Source organism: Armigeres subalbatus, chromosome 2 (genome assembly GCF_024139115.2).
Source record: "Armigeres subalbatus isolate Guangzhou_Male chromosome 2, GZ_Asu_2, whole genome shotgun sequence".
Lineage (NCBI taxonomy): Eukaryota > Metazoa > Arthropoda > Insecta > Diptera > Culicidae > Armigeres > Armigeres subalbatus.
Genome location: NC_085140.1, coordinates 175,488,133 through 175,508,017, shown reverse-complemented (window position 1 = coordinate 175,508,017; position 19,885 = coordinate 175,488,133). Strand labels below are relative to the sequence as shown.

The 19,885-nt window shown below is 41.9% G+C and overlaps 2 protein-coding genes and 1 long non-coding RNA gene across 6 annotated transcripts in view; 1 reads left to right on the top strand and 2 right to left on the bottom strand.

The window, feature by feature from the left end:
- The window catches only part of LOC134211254 (uncharacterized), a 406,246-nt gene extending 401,741 nt beyond the window's left edge, over positions 1 to 4,505 (bottom strand). Inside the window, exons 1-2 of one of the 4 annotated variants that reach the window (XM_062687963.1) lie at positions 4,027 to 4,482; positions 3,356 to 3,691 (exon numbers count right to left, since the gene is read on the bottom strand). The gene's annotated coding sequence lies outside the window, so the exon portion shown is untranslated. Of the gene's footprint in view, positions 1 to 3,355; positions 3,692 to 4,026 lie in introns of all 4 variants that reach the window. The other 3 variants (XM_062687964.1, XM_062687965.1, XM_062687962.1) reach the window with 3 other exon arrangements.
- Positions 4,506 to 14,060: 9,555 nt separating this feature from the next.
- LOC134215535 (uncharacterized) lies at positions 14,061 to 15,292 on the top strand. Its single transcript, XR_009980213.1, has 2 exons — positions 14,061 to 14,253; positions 14,443 to 15,292. It is a non-coding gene; the product is annotated as an uncharacterized LOC134215535 (long non-coding RNA).
- Positions 15,293 to 15,804: 512 nt separating this feature from the next.
- On the bottom strand, positions 15,805 to 19,476 carry LOC134211253 (3-ketoacyl-CoA thiolase, mitochondrial). Its single transcript, XM_062687961.1, has 4 exons — positions 19,299 to 19,476; positions 18,270 to 18,703; positions 16,680 to 16,985; positions 15,805 to 16,611 (listed from the first exon to the last, which is right to left on the bottom strand). The coding sequence occupies exons 1-4, from the start codon at positions 19,315 to 19,317 to the stop codon at positions 16,174 to 16,176; spliced, it is 1,197 nt and encodes a 398-aa protein (XP_062543945.1). The 5' UTR covers positions 19,318 to 19,476; the 3' UTR covers positions 15,805 to 16,173.
- Positions 19,477 to 19,885: the final 409 nt, after the last annotated feature.

Genomic DNA, 19,885 nt, shown 5'->3' with positions numbered 1-19,885 from the left:
TTTTAGTGCAAAAAATTGATATTATCGTCTGATCTTTTATCAATTATATCAATCATGTCCATATCTCATTTTGCTATATTATCAACAATTGATATTATTGAGCAGGGTTCATAATGCTCACTCAATCTCAGGAGCACATAATTTTCCCTCACGAAAGTTTTCGGGGAGAAATCGCTTTTCGGGAAAGAAAAACAGCCTGGAGAGTGATAACAATTTTTCGCTCACTTCGATTGCCGCTAAACGTTGGTTTGCTCTTTTTCTTTCATATTCGAGTCTTTTCGTGGCATCATCAATGCAAATGGTAGTAGCTTATGTGCAACAAATAACTTAACGCTTTCATACAGATAGCGTGGTGGTGTGGCTAAAGTAAGCGCATATCCACAGCTATTATTGTTACTATTCTGGGTTCGAATCCCGGCGCGGCCATACAATTTTGTAATTGTTCTGCGATCATTCTCGCGAAAAGTGAGTGAGAGGTGAAAGTAATGAAACGAAAAAGGATTTTCATCTAATAGGCAAGATTTTCGTTCATCTTCCAATTATAATTCTAGAGAAAAGATTGATGGGTGAAAGATGATCCTCAACATAAACAACGAAACAAGATTTTCCCTTGGCCCGAAAAACGCTTGCTTTGGTCTCATTGAAACGAAAAGTCGAAACCCTGTTATTGAGCTATTTCCGTACAATTCAGCTTGGTTTATGTAGTCCTATTATAATAACATGCAATGCATGCTGGTTCTGTAATTTATTCCAAAAATATTTAAAAACCTGTCTTGTTGTACGGATAATTTGCAGACACCCTGTATATATAACCTAACTCGATATTTCTCGATGAAATTCGAAGTCCCTTGATTCTAGCATACTGCGTTCCCTCCGTAAGTCGTAAGTCAGAAACAGTTAGATGTACGATATAGTTAGAAGTTAGAAGGGCAAAGTGATAAGGGTGAAGTGAGAAATGAGTAGTGGAAGTGAGAAATAATAAGTAAGAAGTAAGAAATGAGAAGTGACAAGTGAAAAGTTAGAAGTGAGAAATGATAAGTAAGAAGTGAGAAGTGAGTAGTGAAAAGTGAGAAATAAGTGAAAACTTGAAGCGCGAAGTGAGTAGTTAAAAGTAATAAGTCAAAAATAAAAAGTGAGAAGTAAGAAGTGAAAAAATAGATGTTAAAAGTTAGAAGTGAAAAGTGTTAAGTGAGAAATGAGAAGACAGAAGTGAAATATAAGAAGTTGTAAGTGAGAAGTGAAAAGTGAAAATGAGAAGTGTGAAGTAAGAAGTAAGAAGTAAGAAGTGAGTAGTGGGAAGTGAGAAATGAGAAGTTAGAAGTGAGAAGTTAGAAGTAGGAAGTGAGAAATGAGAAGTTAGAAGTGAGAAATCCGAAGTGTAGTAGTGAGTAGTGAAAAGTTAGAAGTTGGAAGTGAAAAGTAATTAGTGAGAAATGAGAAGTTTGAAGTGAGATGTGAGAAGTTATAAGTGAGATGGGAGAAGTGACATATGGGAAGTGTAAGTGCGAAGTATGAAGTGAGAAGTGAGTAGTGGCAAGTGAGAAATGAGAAGTGAGAAGTAAGATGTGGAAAATTCGAAGTACGACGTGAATAGTGAGAAATTAAAAGTATTAAGTGAAATATAAGAAAATGAAGGTTATAAGTTAGAAGTGGAAAGTGATAAGTGACAAAAGAGAAGTCTGAAGTGAGATATAAATATGTGGGAAGTGAAAATAAGAAGTGAGAAGTGTGAAGAGAAAAGTTGGAAGTGAAAAATCCGAAGTGCGAAGTAGTAGTATGAAGTGAAAAGTTAGAAGTTGGAAGTGAAAAGTGAGAAATGAAAAATCAGAAGTGAGATATAAGAAGTTATAAATGAGAAGTGAGAAGTGAAAACTGAAAAATAAGAAGTGAGAAATTAATAGAGAGATGTGAGAAGTGAAAAGTTAAACGTGAGAAGTAAGAAATATGAACTGTGAAGTGAAAAGTAATAAATGAGAAGTGAGACCTGCGAAGTAAGAAGTGAGTAGTGGGAAGTGAGAAATTAGAGGTGAGAATTTATAAGTGAGAAATTTGAAGTGCTAAGTATTAATGAGAAGTGAAAAGTTAAAAGTTAGAAGTGATAAGGGAGAATGAGATGAAAAAAGTGAGATATGCGAAGTTATAAGTAAGAAAGGAGAAGCGAAAAGTGAAAAAAATGGGAAGTGAGAAGTGTGGGGTGAGAAAAGAGCAGTGAGGATAGTGAGGTGAGAAGCGAGATGTGCGAAGAGGGAAGTAAGTAGATAGAAGTGAGAAATGAGGAGTGAGAAGGGAGTAGGAAGAAGTGAGAAGTGAAGACCGGGGAGCGAGAAGTAAGAAACAAGATTCTTTCTCTTTCTTTTTCCATCTTCAAAAATGTTGCGTTTTTCGAAAATATATTTCACTGGTCAATTCGCCCCAATGGTGTAGGTAGGACGGTATGCCCGGACACAAGCGCGGTGTATCCAGCAGCAGTCGCTTCCAAATGATATGGAAACTTCTTCTTCTTCTTATTGGCATTACATACATCACTGAAACATTGCCGCCTCGCAACTTGTGTTTATTCAGCACTTCCACAGTTATTCTAAGCCAAATTACCATTTTTGCATTCGTATATCATGAGGCTAACACGATGATACTTTTATGCCCAGGTAAGTCGAGACAATTTCCAATCCGAAAATTGTCTAGACCGGCAGCGGAAATCGAACCCAGCCACCATCAGCATGGTCTTGCTTTATAGCCGCGCATCTTACCGCTAGGCCAATACTATGTTCACACTAGGGCCTTGTAACATGTTATTCGGCTATCTTGATGAGCTTTCTTTTGTCGATAATTTAAATAATATGTTATTCAGGTCGTCGTGCGAACATAGTATAGGAGGGCCCCTATGATATGGAAACTATCGAAATGTAATTCAAACCTGTTCAAATGGACTTATCCAGGTTTTTTAATGACAAGGAGCTGAAACAAAAATTGGAGATTTCTTTCAAAAAAATCTTGGTTTAAAGGATTTGAAATTTAAAAGCACACACAATAGACATGATATCTTGATTTTTATATTTTTTTTTGAATGAGCAGTTAATGCTTAAGATTGTTGAATTTCTAACCCCACAAACTAAAAATTGGTTGACTAATTTTTTTTATAACGTTCTAGAGGCATTTTAATTCCCATTTTCTATAACACTCGAGACTTTTCCAGGTGGCAGCACTGATAAAGGAACCGCCCCCATGGAAATAAAAAGAAACAGCCAAATTAAAGAATTGCAGTTCGCACTCAACTCAAAAACAAAGTTGACACAAATATAATTATTCAATTATTTACATTATAATCCTACGTCATCAAGTAATCTACCAAACTTACCCGAATTTCTCCAAATTTAAAAATGGTTAGCCTAGCATAGAGTAAATTACGCACATTTATCCAAAGAGCTTTTCGCTATTATTGTAATTAAAACCATTTGCAGCGAACAACACGCCGGGAAGCTTCACAGCTTGTACAAGTTTGAAGTTCTTTTCATACACTACAACACTTAGATATTTAATATCAAAAAGCACCACTAATCTTCTATTGTTTCATCAACGTGAGCTCGGCTGCCAATAATATTATCCCAACAGATCCATTTAATCCATCCAGCCTATTTTGTTAATGTGCTGCAGCTCTTCCTTTGTGTAACTAAAACAATTTCCCACATCGCCACTATCGAAGAAGATTTGTTGCAACACCATAACCAAAAATTCATAGCTGACACAATTCACACAATGATAATACTTCAATGCGGTTTTCTTTCTATGGATAACCAATCGAACGCATCCATTGCTCACTTTTGAACGTCTTCATTTTAGCATTGCATTGTTTCCACGCTAGACCATCATAAAAGAGTTGCTCTTCAATATAGTTAATCTGCTGTGATTATGATTCAATTCGATCGATTCAACTTAACCACATGACTTAACCATCATGAACTTATTAGGCGTTACATTTATAGAAATACATTTTCTATACATTACATCTTATGAAAACTTGGCACTTACACATGGTTAACACAATTTTTTCAATTACTGTTGTAACACAATCTCAAATGTACACTTTAATTAACGATTTACAACCGGTGAACGTTTTGCACACAATTAATCAACGGCCAGCAAAAATACGAAACTAGCGAAAACCTACAAACTCCACTTAAAACTTCACGCGGCAAAGATGAGCTCAACTCCAACGAGACAAAAACAAAGATTGCAAAAATTACGAAACAGCCAACGTGCACCAGAATGGTGGCATACGGGCGCGCGCGCTTACGACTGCGTTGCTCGTCACACACACGACCGGTGTGGATTCGCGAGATTTCGTACCCCACAGAAACTCACAAAGTCTTCACGAGTTGATCCAAACCAACGCGCGCTCGCTACTTTTTGCTCCCAAACAACGTTCGATACCGAGCTACGCCAGAGAACTAACTCGTCGGATCTTACCACTGACCTGACTTGGCTCCCCCAGACAGTAATCCACAAAACGTGCGAGCTCTGCTCCGTGAGTCGGTGCCTATACCCGTCTATATCGCTGCATCCATGCCTGTACCAGCTGAGCTATGAGATTGGGTATTCCAAAAAAAACACGAAGCTCGAAATTGGCAAAAATCGATGCACACTATCAAAAAACCGCGGGAGCTCCAAGTAGCCGTCCAACAAGGTGAGCTTCAAAATAAAGCCCAGTTCAAACGGCTGCGTGGATCATATCACATATCGACAGGGGTTCCCAATTGTAGGTATACATGTATGACAAAACAAGTAAAAAAAATAAAAGTTCGGCAAATCTCTAATGGCTTGTTTTAAATTTCTTGACTAGAAATTAATTCAGGATGAATGTAGTGTAGACCAGGCTTGTAAAATGTCATCTGCATGTCATTTGACTAATTTGTTCATAACTTTCTTCAGAAGCCAAATTTATTGCATATTTTTAGATGTACTCATAACGCTTGAGTAGGGCTATATTTTTGTGCAAGGGTACATTGCTCTAAATATAGCATCTTAGGCTGGAGAGTGAAAACTCTCCAAAATGTCACGTGTCATTTGACATAATGTCATTTGAATGACATTTTGCCTCCCACGCCCCAGATTACATATTTACGGCAATGTCTTGTTAGACAAAGTTGTAGGCACATTTAAGCGCTATAAGTTCGTCATACATCATGAATTGATAGCTATCTTCTGAAAAAAGTTCTGGAAAAATTATTCAAACGAATGCAATTGACATTTTACAACACTGGTGTAGACTATTGGCATGCGCATGGCAAGAAAAGGTTTCAGCTTTGTGATCGTTGTTGCGGACGACAGTCGTATCTTTCAATTTAAAGGTAGTTTTGTTATTAAAAAGTTTAACCTACATTCTATTAATTTAACAAATTAAACTTATGTATAGGAAGACGAACTGTTAGTGCGGTCTCTTCAATGTTGGTTTGTCATATTTTCTAACAATTCCACACAGATCCGCATGTTTGCTCATCAATAGTGTGTATTAAGAATCCCATAACTATTAATACAATCATGGGTTTAAACAATATAATACCTTTTGATAATTCACGAATAAATCAAACATCTAATGAGTAAGGTAAGAGTTTAGGTTTAATTTGAAAATACAAAATAAAAACAAAAACACATGATCAATAAATTAACAGAAAAATTAAAAACTCAACTCAACTAATCAATAAATTAACAGAAACAAAAAAAACTAAACATCAAAAGCATAAACTGGATTTAAAAAAGTAGAGAACCACTTTTGTATACTATTAAATCAGGAAAAACGAGTTAGCGAGTAGCGATAGGTCGCCGTTTGGGGTCCAAGAAGCCGGCACTCTCATCATAACGGTTGAACTGAAGGCTCAACCACAACTACATCAACTATCGGCCAAAATGAAGAGAAAGAGAGAAAATGTGCCCAGGTGAGTTCGAATACCTCACCGATCTGCCGCATACGCAATGCCGGTCAACCATCGCCAAACGAAATTAAAAGTGATCCTTGAGCGATCACACCCGTGAATTACCTCATCGCTGCGATTAAGACTGTGTCATAAAGTGCCAAATTGATATTGGTGTTATGCGAAAATATGCATTCCATACTGGATGATAACAAGGCTTACGTATTCCATTAGATGAGTATTGTGTATCTAATTTTCCTTTTTCAATCTATCACCAGAGACATATTTCTGCTGCGATAACGAAAACATGCCAGCTTAGGTTCTGATTAGCATTTCAAATGCTTTTTTTTCTCTCTCGGTCTCTCTCACTTGTCTGCACTTCTCAAGAGCATAAATAAAGCTGCCCTATGAGCTTTACTCAGCTTTCGGCGATCATAATCAGCTGGTGAACTGCTCATGTTTATGTATCGGCACACATACATACATACAGGTGGCTGTTAAGGTAAAATTCGTATTTATATCATCAATCCAATCTGAGGTCTTTCAGTTGGAAAAATAAGAAAGTCCTTTCGCCTTTCACGAATTCTGAAAAGACTAGGACCACTAAAAACTGAAAACCGAACTTTTGTAGAAGCATCGGAGACCTAATTTTATTCACTAATCGACTCATCTTCACACATGTATGTGATGTCTGTAAGTGTGTATGTGTTTAAGTGTGTGGGCAGCACAGAAAAATGTTAGACATTTTTTTTTTCTACTCAGCATATTCAGATTTGGTTCCAACAGGTTGCATTCGACCCTCCTTAGCCGTGCGGTAAGATGCGCGGCTACAAAGCAAGACCATGCTGAGGGCGGCTGGGTTCGATTCCCGGTGCCGGTCTAGACAATTTTCGGATTGGAAATTGTCTCGACTTCCTTGGGCATAGAAGTATCATCGTGTTAGCCTCATGATATACGAATGCAGAAATGGTAACTTGGCTTAGAAACCTCGCAGTTAATAACTGTGGAAGTGCTAATTGAACACTAAGCTGCGAGGCGGCAATGTCCCAGTGGGGGATGTAATGCCAATGAAGAAGAAGAAGAAGGTTGCATTCGACGCAGAATGCAGTATAATTTTTCGCTATTGCAAACTGGCCCGAATAACCTTTGCGTTTCGTAGTTTTTAAATATTTCGCTTCCAAGGGTTGGAATAAAATTCAAAATCGAAATTTACTTCAAAAACTACTGCATTGCATTTGAATCTATTCTCTGAAGTTTTGATCTTTTTTATGTATTTTTCTCATAGCATTTTATAATACACGAGACAGGCACCATCACTTACTTACTTATGGATCCTGTACACCTCTGGTGGTGCAAAGGGCCGACTTGAAAGATCTCCATCCTGAGCGTTGCCCGGCTATCGCTTTAACCTGTTGCCAGGTTAGATTTCGGTCGACTTCTTTTATTTCTTTGTTGAGGCTTCGCCGCCATGAGCCTCTGGGTCTGCCTCTGCTGCGATGTTCCGCTGGGTTCCAATCTAATGCTTGTTTACAGATTTCGTTTCCGCCCCTACGTAGAGTGTGGCCGACCCAGCTCCACTTCCGATCCCGAATTTCTGTTGCTATCGGCCTCTGGTGACAACGACGATGGAGCTCGTTGTTTGAGATCCAGTTGTGAGGCCACCAGGTCCGAATTATATACCGCAGGCATCTGTTAATGAACACCTGCAGCCGTTGAGTGTTCTCCACTGATACACACCATGTTTCGCTAGCGTATAACAGCACAGATTTCACGTTAGAGTTGAAAATTCGTATTTTGGTGCGTTCACTTATCTCCCTGTTTTTCCAGATATTTCTTAAACTCACAAAGGCAGCCCTTGCTTTCTTGATCCGTGCGCCTATGTCGATCTTGGTACCGCCGTCTGACGCCATTTGGCTACCAAGATACTGGAAGCTTTCAACATTCTCCTCTGGTTGCCCGGCTACTGTGAAACTGGAAGGAGTCACCGTGTTTACATCCAACGATTTGGTTTTGTTGACGTTGATGACTAAACCTGCCGAGGAGGAGCGCTCGGCAAGGTCGTTGAGCTTACTCTGCATATCAGAGCGCCGTTGCGCGAGGAGTGCAACGTCATCAGCCAATTCGAAGTCGTTTAGGTGCTCCATGGTTACAGGCTGCCATAACAGCCCGCGGTTTGGTTCACGGTCAATCGCATCTACCAGAATCTCATCGATTACGATGAGGAACAGTAACGGTGATAGAATACATCCTTGCCTCACACCAGCTACGACCCGGATAGGGTCGGACAGGACCCCATTGTGCAGCACTCTACACGAAAAGGCCTCGTACTGATTTTCTCAGGAACCCCCTTGCGTCTCAGGGCGCCCCACATATTCTCGTGATTGAGACGGTCAAAAGCTTTTTCGTAGTCAATGAGGTCACGCTTAAGGTCACTCCTGACGGAATCCAAGTTTGAAAGTGCTCGCGTTTTCGGGGGCACACCACTCGATGCAGAAGCAACGCACAACTGTCATTTTTATTATATCACGCATGCTGCGACGCAGCAAAGCTAAATCAACAAAAACAGTTGTACGCTGCCTCTGAATCGAGTGGTGTGCCCCCGAAAACGCGAGCACTTTGGAACTTGGATTCCGTCAGGAGTGACCTTAAGCGTCGTGAGATATCGTAGAGGAGGCGAATGTCCCCGGTTGCGGCGGCGGGGCCGACTCCTTCGTCGGCCAGAGAGTCTGCCCACGCTCGCTTGTCCCGTCGACATGAGCGTTTTACTTCCTTCTCAAGAGCCGCGTATCGTTGACGGGCTAACACTTTGGCTCCTCTGGTTTTCGATCGCTCTATCGCGGCTTTGGCTTTTCTTCGCTCCTCTATCTTCCTCCAGGTCTCATCGGTGATCCATTCTTTTCTCTGGGTGCGTAGTTCGCCCAGATTGTTCTCGCTGGTGGCGATGAAGGCATTCTTGATGGCGGTCCATTGGTCTTCCACGATGCCACCTTCCGGAATATCTGCAGCACGCGTCTCCAGTTCTTCAACGAAGGACCGTTTCACCGTGGCATCTTCCAGTCGGCGTGTGTTGAATCGTCGTCCAACTCTTTCCTCCTGCCGACGAATCCGCGCAATGCGCAGGCGTATTTCGCCGATGAGGAGGTGATGATCAGACGCGATATCGGCACTACGTTTATTCCGTACATCAAGAACGCTCCGTTTCCATTCTCGGCTGATGCAGATGTGGACGATTTGATTTTCTGTAAAGCTGTCACGGGAGACCCACGTGCCCTTATGAACCGGTCGATGAGGGAAGAGCGATCCCCCGATCACCATGTCGTTATTACCACAAAATTCTGCGAACAGCTCTCCGTTTTCGCTCATTTCTCCGAGACCATGGCGTCCCATAATGCGCTCATGGTTCGAGTTGTCGGATCCGATCTTCGTATTGAAGTCGCCCAAAGAAATCTTGATATCACCCTTCGGAATTCTATCTACGACGGCATTGAGTTGACTGAAGAAGTTCTCTTTGTCTTGCAGATCGGCAGCATCGGTTGGCGCATAACATTGGATTATAGTAAAGTTTCGGACCCGTGTTCTAAATCTGGCAACGATTATCCTTTCACTTATAGGTTCCCACTTCATAAGCGCAGAGTGTGCCTGAGCGCTTAGTAGGAAGCCAACTCCGCGATGCCGGGGAGCGTGTTCACCTCGTAAACCAGAGTATAGCAGAACTTGTCCCGACGGCGTTCTGTGTTCTCCAAAGTTTGGCCAACGGACTTCACTCAGTCCCAGGATCTCAAGCTTCATGCGGCGTGCCTCATTGGCAAGTTGTGCCAATTTACCCTGCTGGGCTAGGGTTAAAACGTTCCATGTTCCTATTCGTGTCCGTTGTTTCGCGCTAAGAGTCGTCGCCGTAAAATCAGTCCGTATTCTTTCATTATCGGATTCTCGAAAAAATTGATGTTTCGGGAACAGTAGGTTGTTGGCCCAAGGTTCCCTATCCACCGGGATGGGGCTGCCATCTTAGGTATAGCTTCCGGGGAACAGCATTTCATACTCAGCCGCTGGATGCCAGAACAGACGCTGTTGGAGCCGCACCTCCTTGGTGAACAGACGCTCGATCAGTCGGGTCAAATTTGTTTAAAGTCCCACCCCACACCAGGATTAGGCTAGTGCGCTTTGAGCGGCACACGGTCGCTTTGATAGGGCCTGCTTGGGGACACATGCAGCTTTTTATAGAAGTTCAACAGAGCCCACTGTCGAACCCCACCACATCCTAGGCAGACCCCACAGGACCCCCCTCACTCTAGCTGATGTCAGAAGGACAACAGTGCCCAGGCTACACTACCAGCTAAGTACGCAACCCTTAGCTGGCGGTCAATTGTCATCGGAAGACCCGTAGAAGCGTGAGTATTGGAACTTGTGAGGACCAGAGCTATGTTAGGCGCCCCTTCCCCACTCACCATTTCGCAGCCCAGGCACCATCACTGCTAGGTAGATTATTCTGGGTTTTTAAATTTGCTGCGATGCATAAAAAAATAAATGTGAAATACCTATTAAAAATAATGGCAACTAGTTTATTAAAATGCTATTTTGATCTTGTGTTTTTGTCATTATATTTGTGTTTTTGGGTGTTTTTCTCATTATATGTATTTAATAAATCGCGAGAAAGGCACCACAGCTAGAGCTGGGAGCGATACCGGCCCGTGCACAGTGACGTAACGCAGTGCACCAAAAGTTTCAACTTCGGGCATGGCACCCGAGATTGCCACATGGCGGCGCGCTGCAACAAGTGTGGTAAACTGCACCCGACGGATGAGTGCGACAAGATGGAGGTGGCCGATCCAAAGTGCGCCAACTGTGGCGAAAAACATCGGGTCACTATGATGGGCTGCCCTAAACGCGCGGAATTTTGGAAATACGATGGAAAGCATCAACGAAGGCCCATCTAAACCGTATTCCAGTGATTGACGAGGTGAACCTTCCTGCCATCCCGGCTCCCCGACGAGCGGTACCAGTACTTCCACCGTTGCAGCCGTACAAGCGACTGGCCGCAGCAGCTCCATCGATTCAAGCCCCAGCACCACCAGCTCCATCCTCCAGCGAATGGCCCCCGCTTCCTCCTCCTGGATTCCGTCGGCAGCCGGAGAATCAAACTGTCCTGCCGGAAGAATCTGCTCCGCTCTACACCCCGGAGCAGCTGATGCCAATCTTCTCCCAGCTCGCCACTCGGCTGCGTGGTTGCAAAACCCGATTCGACCAGGTCTTCACTCTTGGCATGTTCATCATTGAAAAAGGCTGCTATGGTGGGCCTGGTCCACTGGAACGCTTGCTCGCTAAAGAGCATTGGAAATAGACCGTTCATCACCGAAACGCACCTAAAACCGGAGGTGAACGTCAACACCCCGGACATTCGTATCGTGCGACTCGACCGGCCGACCAGGGGAGGTAGTGTGGCCATCGTTCTTCGCTACAACATGATCTGTCGTCTGCTTCCAGCTCAGTGTCATCGAGGCCATCGGTGTCGAAATCACCACTTCTGTCGGCACAATCGCGCTCATCGCAGCGTACTGCCCAATCCAAGCCAAAGTCGGCTATGACTCATCGGCCGCCCTTCGGAGGGACATCGTCAAGCTAACGCGGAGACAAGGTCAGTATATCATTGCCGGAGACCTGAATGCCAAGCATCAAGCCTGGGGCAACAGTCACGGCAATTGAAACGGCACCATCTGGAGCGACGACATAGAGGAAGGTCACTACACGATCCTGAGCCCGGATTCCCCCACGCGGCAGAGTCGGTTTGGAGTCCATGCAACGATAGATCTGTACATAACCAACATGAACGACCACATCTCCCAGCCGGTCGTGTACCAGGAGCTCAGCTCGGATCACTATTCCGTGGTCGCGGAAGTGGGCTCCTCGGTTAATCGGCATCGGCTGTCCCGGAAAAACTATCATCGAGTCGACTGGGGCCGGTTCCAAAGGTGCGTGGACGACGGCATAGACTACGTGGCGTGCCGAAAAGTATCGACCGCCAGCTGTGCGCCATCGAAGAGGCAATCTCGGTGGGCATAGAACAGCATGTACCAACGGCTCGGTAGGTAATCGGTTTGATCCATTTACGAAATATCACGCGAAGGCAGTACCAACGTACTGGGCTGCCTGTCCTTAAGACACGTTGCAATCGTTTGACAAAAATTACCCAGGCCAGAATGGTAGACCTCAGAAATAGTGATTTCTCCAATAAGATCCGCGCTCTCCCAGACTGTGCTAAGCCGTTCTGGAAATTGACCAAAATTCTAAAATCCAAGCCTCGGCCCATTCCACCTTTGATCCCATTAGACAACAAGGATCGCTTGATACCTCCTGCAGAAAAGGTCGCGCCGAAATAGGTCGTCACTTCGTCAGCTCACATAATCTCGGACAGAACATCGTCAGTCCGCACGAAGCAGCCGTTAGCGAGTATGCAAACAACATTCACCTAACTCCCAACGACTTCTCGGAGGAGTTGGAGATCTCAGCTGGCGAATTGACGGCCTATATCAAATCGTCGAAAAGCATGAAGGCCCCAGGCTTCGATAATATTCTGAATCTCGAGCTCAAACACATGAGCGCACCGTTTTTTTATTCCGTACTTTATTTGGTAGGCACTCTGTGTTTCTTAACCGCTACTGTGCCGTGGTCTACAGTGGTACTCTGCTGTACAGAATCCACCCAGAATCTATTTTTAAACATTCATTATTGTTATCACTGCCGGGTCCATCTCATGGTGAGTCCATTGGGTCCATTTGTCCATCTCGTGTATTCAATTGCTCGTTGCATTGTTCGGTTTCCATTTATCCGGGTAACGTTGGAGGAATGCCTCCGAGAAGAACAATTTTTTCAGTCGTCATCGGGCAGCCGTGTCGGTGAGACGCGTACCCCAAAACGGCTCATAAGGCGAACGTGTAGCCAACTGCGCTACGGGACCCCTCTTCGAACATGTTTCGCTGAATCAGTGTCTCCGGCTCAGCTACTTTCCATCGTCCTGGAAGTCAGCCAATGTCATCCCCATGCGTAAGCCTGGAAGAATCCTTCCTCCACCAAAAGTTATCATCCCATCAGCCTAGTTGATTTTTTAATTATAAATATTCATCGTATACCAAAGAATGACTCGAACATGTTAAAAATAGTTATTTTTCAATAACAAATATCTGACGAGGATACAATGAGATACAAATGAAACCACTTGTAATAGAAAGCTTTGAAGCTTAGCTTACTTTTCGAATGTGCATTGATTTGGCTGCTACTTTTTGCTACCTTGCGAGATATTTTGATTTGAAAAATTTGTAATTTTGTTTGTAAATCTCGAATTTCATTCTAACAATTGATAATATTGTTATGATTTAGTAGTTGAATGCTGTATTTTTATGTGCTGAATAAGTTTCTTGAACATTGTTAACCTCAAAAATTCGACCATACAAAGTTATTCATGTAGGAGTCGCCTAGTTTCGACAAACTAGTCCGAATCCGGTAGGGAGACAGAGGTATAATGAAAGTGAGATAAGGGTCTGTTCACAAATTACGTAACGCAAAAATCCGAGTTTTTGACCCCCTCCCTCCCCCTCGTAACAAAAAGTAACATTGTTGGTACCCCCTCCCTCCCCCATGTAACGCGTAACTGTGAAAATTTTAAAGGCAGATTTTTTTTCTTCGCTGGAGCATTTGGGTTTTGGTATTTTTTAAACACTGTTAGGGACGGCACATGATGAAAAAACAAAGGATTTTAAGAATGCAGCTAGTAGAAACGAAAATAGAATTTGCGATCATAACCATTTACATAATTCAGCGGAACTGTGGTGTCGAGAAATACAATATTCGCTTGGTATTTTTACGCATATCAGTCCCGCTATGTCAGCATGCTTGATTTCGATAATGACTAATGTTCGATAACGATAAAAAGCAATTACTTCAATCAGTGATTTAAAAAAATGACATTCAAATAAATTTTTATTCGCGTTATGCGTAACATTTGGTGATACCCACCCCCTCCCCCAGCTTTTAGTGTAACAAAGTATAACGCAAGTTGGACCTCCCCCCTCCCCCCAAAAGCGTTACGTAATTTGTGAACAGACCCTAAGAGAAAAACTGTTCGAATGTATTCCTATAAATAGCCTATAATAAAGTGCTCAGTTGAGTTCTGATGTTAGACAGCAGTCGAAGCTTGTCAGTATTATTTACCTTCCACCGTGAGAAACCCAATTTTAAAGTGGCGACGAGGATAGTTCGGTGAACTTCTGTAAAAAAGGTGTTTGAATAGATATATTCAGCTGATTTTTACCAGTTTTTGGCGTACTGCAAATTTGTGGCATTTGTGAAGCATACGGTAAGAAATTGTGAAAGCGAGCAGCGAGTTTTGTTTTAGGCGCTATGTGAGACTACCGTTTTGTTCTTGATTGCCGCTAAAGAAGCCATCATTGTCGTTCGGCAGATTGTGTCAAAACAAAGAAGAGCAATTATATTGAAGAAGACAGTTAAGTGGAAGTGCTAATTTCGGATTTTTTTTCGTTTTCAGGCAGGCCTGGTGTGGTTAATTTACCGGGATTTTGTCTGGTGGTAATCCGTAGGAATTTTTTGGATAAGGAACGAGTCAATCCGAAGGCAGTGTAACCGGCTGGTGGTGGTGATAAGGTGGATCAATTCTTGGGCTGTTGCTGTGTTGTTGGTTGCTGTTGTTGATTTGGTGCTGCTGCTTGTGGCCTATCGAGTGGAACCGTGGTGCTAATCCCCGATCCGAACCAGGTTTTGGTCGGTAAAAGTAGCGCCTTCATAGTTTAACAGGTTTCACTCGGCGGTCGCCTGTTGTCAGCTCACCGGCAACAGTTACGTTTGGCTGAGGATTCTTGCGATCGCTCAACAACATCAATATTGGTCGATCGAGATTCTCCAGGACAGCCTGCACATCATACCATAAGCAACCAACAGTCAACACATTCAGCTAGCGACGATGAAGATTTTTACGGCTTTGCATCCGATTCTAACATCTTTGATGCGCCCGTTCGATTTTTGCCTTCGTGTTCAACGCAGAGGGCGCTTGAAAATACCTACATGTTCTGGGCGAAGAAGCAATGAGCGTCTTCAATGATTAGGCGATCGAAGCGAACAAAAAGTTACCAATACTAATAAGGATTTCGTTTATTTTTGAATTACCGATTTCGAATTCATGTTAAATAAGTTTTGAATTTTATGTTAAGGTCAACTAAAGGAAGGAGAATTGTAGGAGTCACCTAGTTTCGACAAACTAGTCCGAATCCGGTAGGGAGACAGAGGTATAATGAAAGTGAGATAAGAGAAAAACTGTTCGAATGTATTCCTATAAATAGCCTGTAATAAAGTGCTCAGTTGTGTTCTGATGTTAGACAGCAGTCGAAGCTTGTCAGTATTATTTACCTTCCACCGTGAAAAAACCAATTTTAAAATTCATTGTATACCAGTTTTTATAGGGTTAAATGACCTATTATCTAAAATTGAGTCATATTTTGTTAGTTTCAATAGATAGACCAATAGTGTCTTTGACAAAGCTTTTCTGTACATTATTTCTGACAACTTTCCCAAAGACGCCATTTTGTTTCAACGAATTTTGAAAAAAATAAAATTTCTCAAATGATACCCCTTGATGTATGCAACATACTTGCTGAAGATACTATGACATTTAAAACACGATTTCATACCGAAAAAGCTGACGCTCACGTTTTTCGGGATTTCAATTACTGTGCAGTGCACCTTGGCGCATGTTTTTGGATTAAGCCGCGTTCGTCCCTAATTGTTCGTTCCTATTGCAAATCAATACATTCAAATTCTTTACTCTTCTAATTATAAACAATGAACCGAAACATCTATATTTTCTTTCTTAAAGTCAATCATTACTACACACAAGTTTCATAAATCAAGCAATTTATTAATAATATGAATATATGTAATCTATAACTTCAAAATCTCTTAAGCGTTAAGGAGCGAACCCAGGAATTATTACAACACGCTTTTTTATTTCCTATTGAACAGTAATCATTTAAGTCTGATAAAGTTGTTTTGTTTATAGCCTGAGCCGCGAATTTGTAAATTCCTCGTGCCTCACTCTCTTAAACACAGCTTAAAACAAAACAAAATCCGAGAATCTTAACAACACGCATCATAACCGATTCAGTGCATGAAACAAGTCTGCCCAACAAAAAGGGGTTACCGTGTTGCAATAATTTCGTATTCGGCCTATGAAATGCAGAACTTTATGAGGTAATCTTAAGTTGGCCTAAACAGATTCGACAAGCAAAGCGATACCTTGTCCGCCACCGATACACGCGGAACCAACTGCACGCTTCAAGTTCTTACGTTTAAGTTCATGTACCAAATGCCCAGTAATTCTAGATCCCGATGCTCCAAGAGGATGGCCCAGAGCAATAGCTCCACCGTTCAGGTTGAATTTGTTAATATCAATTCCTAGCTCCTGAACACACGACATCACTTGTACGCCGAATGCCTCATTGATTTCGAACAGATCTACGTCGTCCTGCTTGACGCCGGATATTTTCAGCACATTCTGGATTGCCGGAACTGGCCCAATACCCATGATCTCCGGAGGAACACCCACTGTGCTATACGCAACCAAACGAGCCAATGGAGTCAAATTGTATTCCTTCACAGCTTCCTCGGAGGCCAAAATGACTGCAGCAGCGCCATCGCAGATGCCCTAGGAATTATATAACAGGATGTTCAGAAATAATGCTTCTTATCAGTTTTAACGCAAAACAAACTTACCGATGCGGTTCCAGCGGTTACGGCGCCGTTTTTCTTAAACAAAGAGGGAAGCTTGTTCAACCCCTCCAGACTGGTCTGGGGGCGTGGGTGCTCATCGACGGCAAAGTCAACCTCCTTTCCCTTCACCTTCAACTTGACTGGGGTGATTTCCGTTTTGAAGACTCCTGCATCGTTGGCTTTCTTCCACAGCTGCTGGGAACGGTACGCGAACTCGTCGACTTTTTCACGGGGAATCTTGTACTTTTCGGCTAGGTTTTCCGCCGTCAACGCCATCGGGAGCTTGCAAAACGAATCGCTCAATCCAGTCTGCAAAGAGTGAGAAATTTGTTTGGGGATACTTTTTAGTAAGTGCATTATGCGATTAAGGACTGAATTTCTGCAGAATCTAGTCGAGTAATCTTAAATAATTGACATCGATGCAAAAATCATATTTGTTTTTACTTTTATCAAGGGTTTATTGTTTCATTTGATTGATTATTATTTGCTTCATTGATTTATTGATTCATTGCTTCATTGCCTCATTGCTTCATTGCTCCATTGTTTCATTGCTTCATTACTTCGTTTCTTCATTGCTTTATTGATTCATTGTTTCATTGTTTCATTGATTCATCGTTTCATTGATTCATTGATTCATCGATTCATTGATTGTTAAAACCATTATTCATTGAACATTATATTTGTCGTCGTGGCCACTTCCTGCATGAATTCTTGTTCAGCCAAATCACGATTCATTTTAAAAAATACTGACGCTCGTAAGAGAACTGTGCCATTCACTATCTCACCGTCACAAGTTCATCTTATCTCGAAAAGAGTAATGAAAAGATTCCAACGTTGACATACTACTTGATCTCCCCGAAGTTGTATTCTAGTAAATGACAAACACATCCTTCGAAAAGTGATAGAAGATGATTCTTCAAATTCAACAGTCATTGTTGGCATTAACATTGAATTAAAATTTGGACATTGATCACTCACTCATCCAGCGATTCAATTTTTGAAATGTTCAATTACGATTTAAAAATAAAATTGAATCAAATGATGATAGTTTTCAGTACGAAATTTCACTTTAGCTTTTAGATTTTTTGAATGAAAAAATTGAATTCCGCATTCTCTGAAACATGGTCTTATGTTTAAGACCCACTAGTAATGACTTTCCTTTTGATAAGAGATCAAATTATGTAACACAAAATAATGATCAACTTTGACCCATACCCGCCACCTTACCACCACCACCACGTACACCTTTTGAATATTTGCAAAGCATAAAACACTTTTATGTTTCTCTCTCATCCCCTAGAGCGTTACGAAAATCTCTGATGGACCTTACCCTTCACAACTTACAATTATTTCAGTACAGGAGCTATTCTAGAAAATCTACAATAATTGGCAATAACGGTTCGAGCAATGATTGATCTGGATCAATCTTTCCGAGTTTCAGATAACAAATTGCTTAAGAAATCACCGCCATTACAATAGAATAACATGCTAAAGTCATATTTTTTCATATAGACGTTAAGCAAATTTGATTCATAGATACAACAAATATGTTATGTTTGTAGAAACTCGAAGCTCCAAAAAAGTCTTACTTACCCACAAAGAATCCTCCAGAGCTGGGCTGACTCCAAGCGGAGTGCCAAATCGAGTCCCACGAACGGTAAACGGCGTCTGGCTCATGTTATCGACGCCACCGGTCAACGAAACCTTCGCGGCTCCCAGCAAAATATCCTGAGCTCCATTAACAATCGACTGGAAGCCCGATCCACAAAGCCGGTTGACACCGAGGGCTGGCCGATCGATGGGGATGCCACAGTGCAGCGACACATGTCGTGGCAAGAAAGCGCCATCCGTTGACGACAGCACCAGTACGTGGCCGATGTTCACTGAATCAATCTGATCCGGCTTTAGACCGGCGGCATCAATGGCCGCTTTTGCAGCCACAGTCTGTAGCTGTGTTGCATTGGTGTTCTTGTATGCTCCTCCAAATGTACCGAAAGCTGTACGCTTAGCGGCGACGATGAATACACCTGAAAATTTTGGTTTGATAGATAAGTGTTGAGTTTGATGGGGGGCCAGTTATCAGATGTGGTGCATATATGTGCTCAATCCAAAGATCAAAGTACAATTGACTGCTCTGAGACAAAGTACACTGTTGTGCAACCCCACATAAATGAGAAGTTTTCCGTATATGAATTGATTGTTCAAATCTACAATGATAGACATAAAAATGAATGATATTTAGGTAGATTCCCTACATGAAATGAATAACAAACTATGATGCATAAATTGTTTTGACGGAATACTCTAAACATTATCGTGTACAAACTATAAACTATACTCTAGAAAGTATCAGTCTTATAATATTCAACACGAGTCACACGATTGTGTTGAATGTTAAAGTAGTGGTGTCTGTGATCGGACTTTGACCTAATCGCAACGATGACTTGACTACAAACAGCTATTTCCCGGCTTATTTAAGATGTTAAGGTCGAATTTCATTAGAATCATGAAAACCACTTATAAATTTTATAATTGTTCATTTTTATTACGTAAACCGATATGATTTGAGATTAAATTCATATAGCACATGAGTTTGAATATGGCCACCACTATGTCACTTACCTTTTGTCAATGCTGACATTTTTCCAGAAACTTATGCACCTGCACGAAATCGAAATTCAAACGAACAAAAATTAACTAAATAATAAATTATCAACTAAATTAGCTACAGTCTATCGGCAAACACAGTGTGCGACATGCACCACGGTCCAAGGAGGAATAAAGTCTGTGTAGAAAGATGTGATATACCGAAGTGATATGATGTGGATGAACACACCGAAAGCAACAGGCATAACGTAGAAACGTACAAATACTTACGCGAACGTAAAACTAGTATACCAGCTTATAAGCTACGCGAAAGTAAAGGAGGCAGAGTCGAACTTGGCTGCCTCATACCTGACTTCTTATAAAATGTTCAGTGTTCACCATATGAATTGTGTAAGATTACTAGTCGACGCTGCTCGAGTTCCAAGTTTTGAACAAAAAATCTCCGGAATGGGGGACTATCAAAGTTGGATTTTTCTCGTAATCCGTACGTTAAAACAAGCTTCGCTAGTGGCGCGCTAGTCTAGGGTAAAATGCCCAATAGTGGACACCCTAGTAGCGGAATTTTGCTCTTCCTGTCATAAGGCTTAAAAAATTTCAACCTA

Coding starts and splice junctions, on each gene's coding strand:
- LOC134211253 (XM_062687961.1), bottom strand. Junction 16,986..18,269: donor CTCTGGAGGATTCTTTGTGG/GTAAGTAAGACT, acceptor CACTCTTTGCAG/ACTGGATTGAGCGATTCGTT. Junction 16,612..16,679: donor TAACCGCTGGAACCGCATCG/GTAAGTTTGTTT, acceptor TATAATTCCTAG/GGCATCTGCGATGGCGCTGC.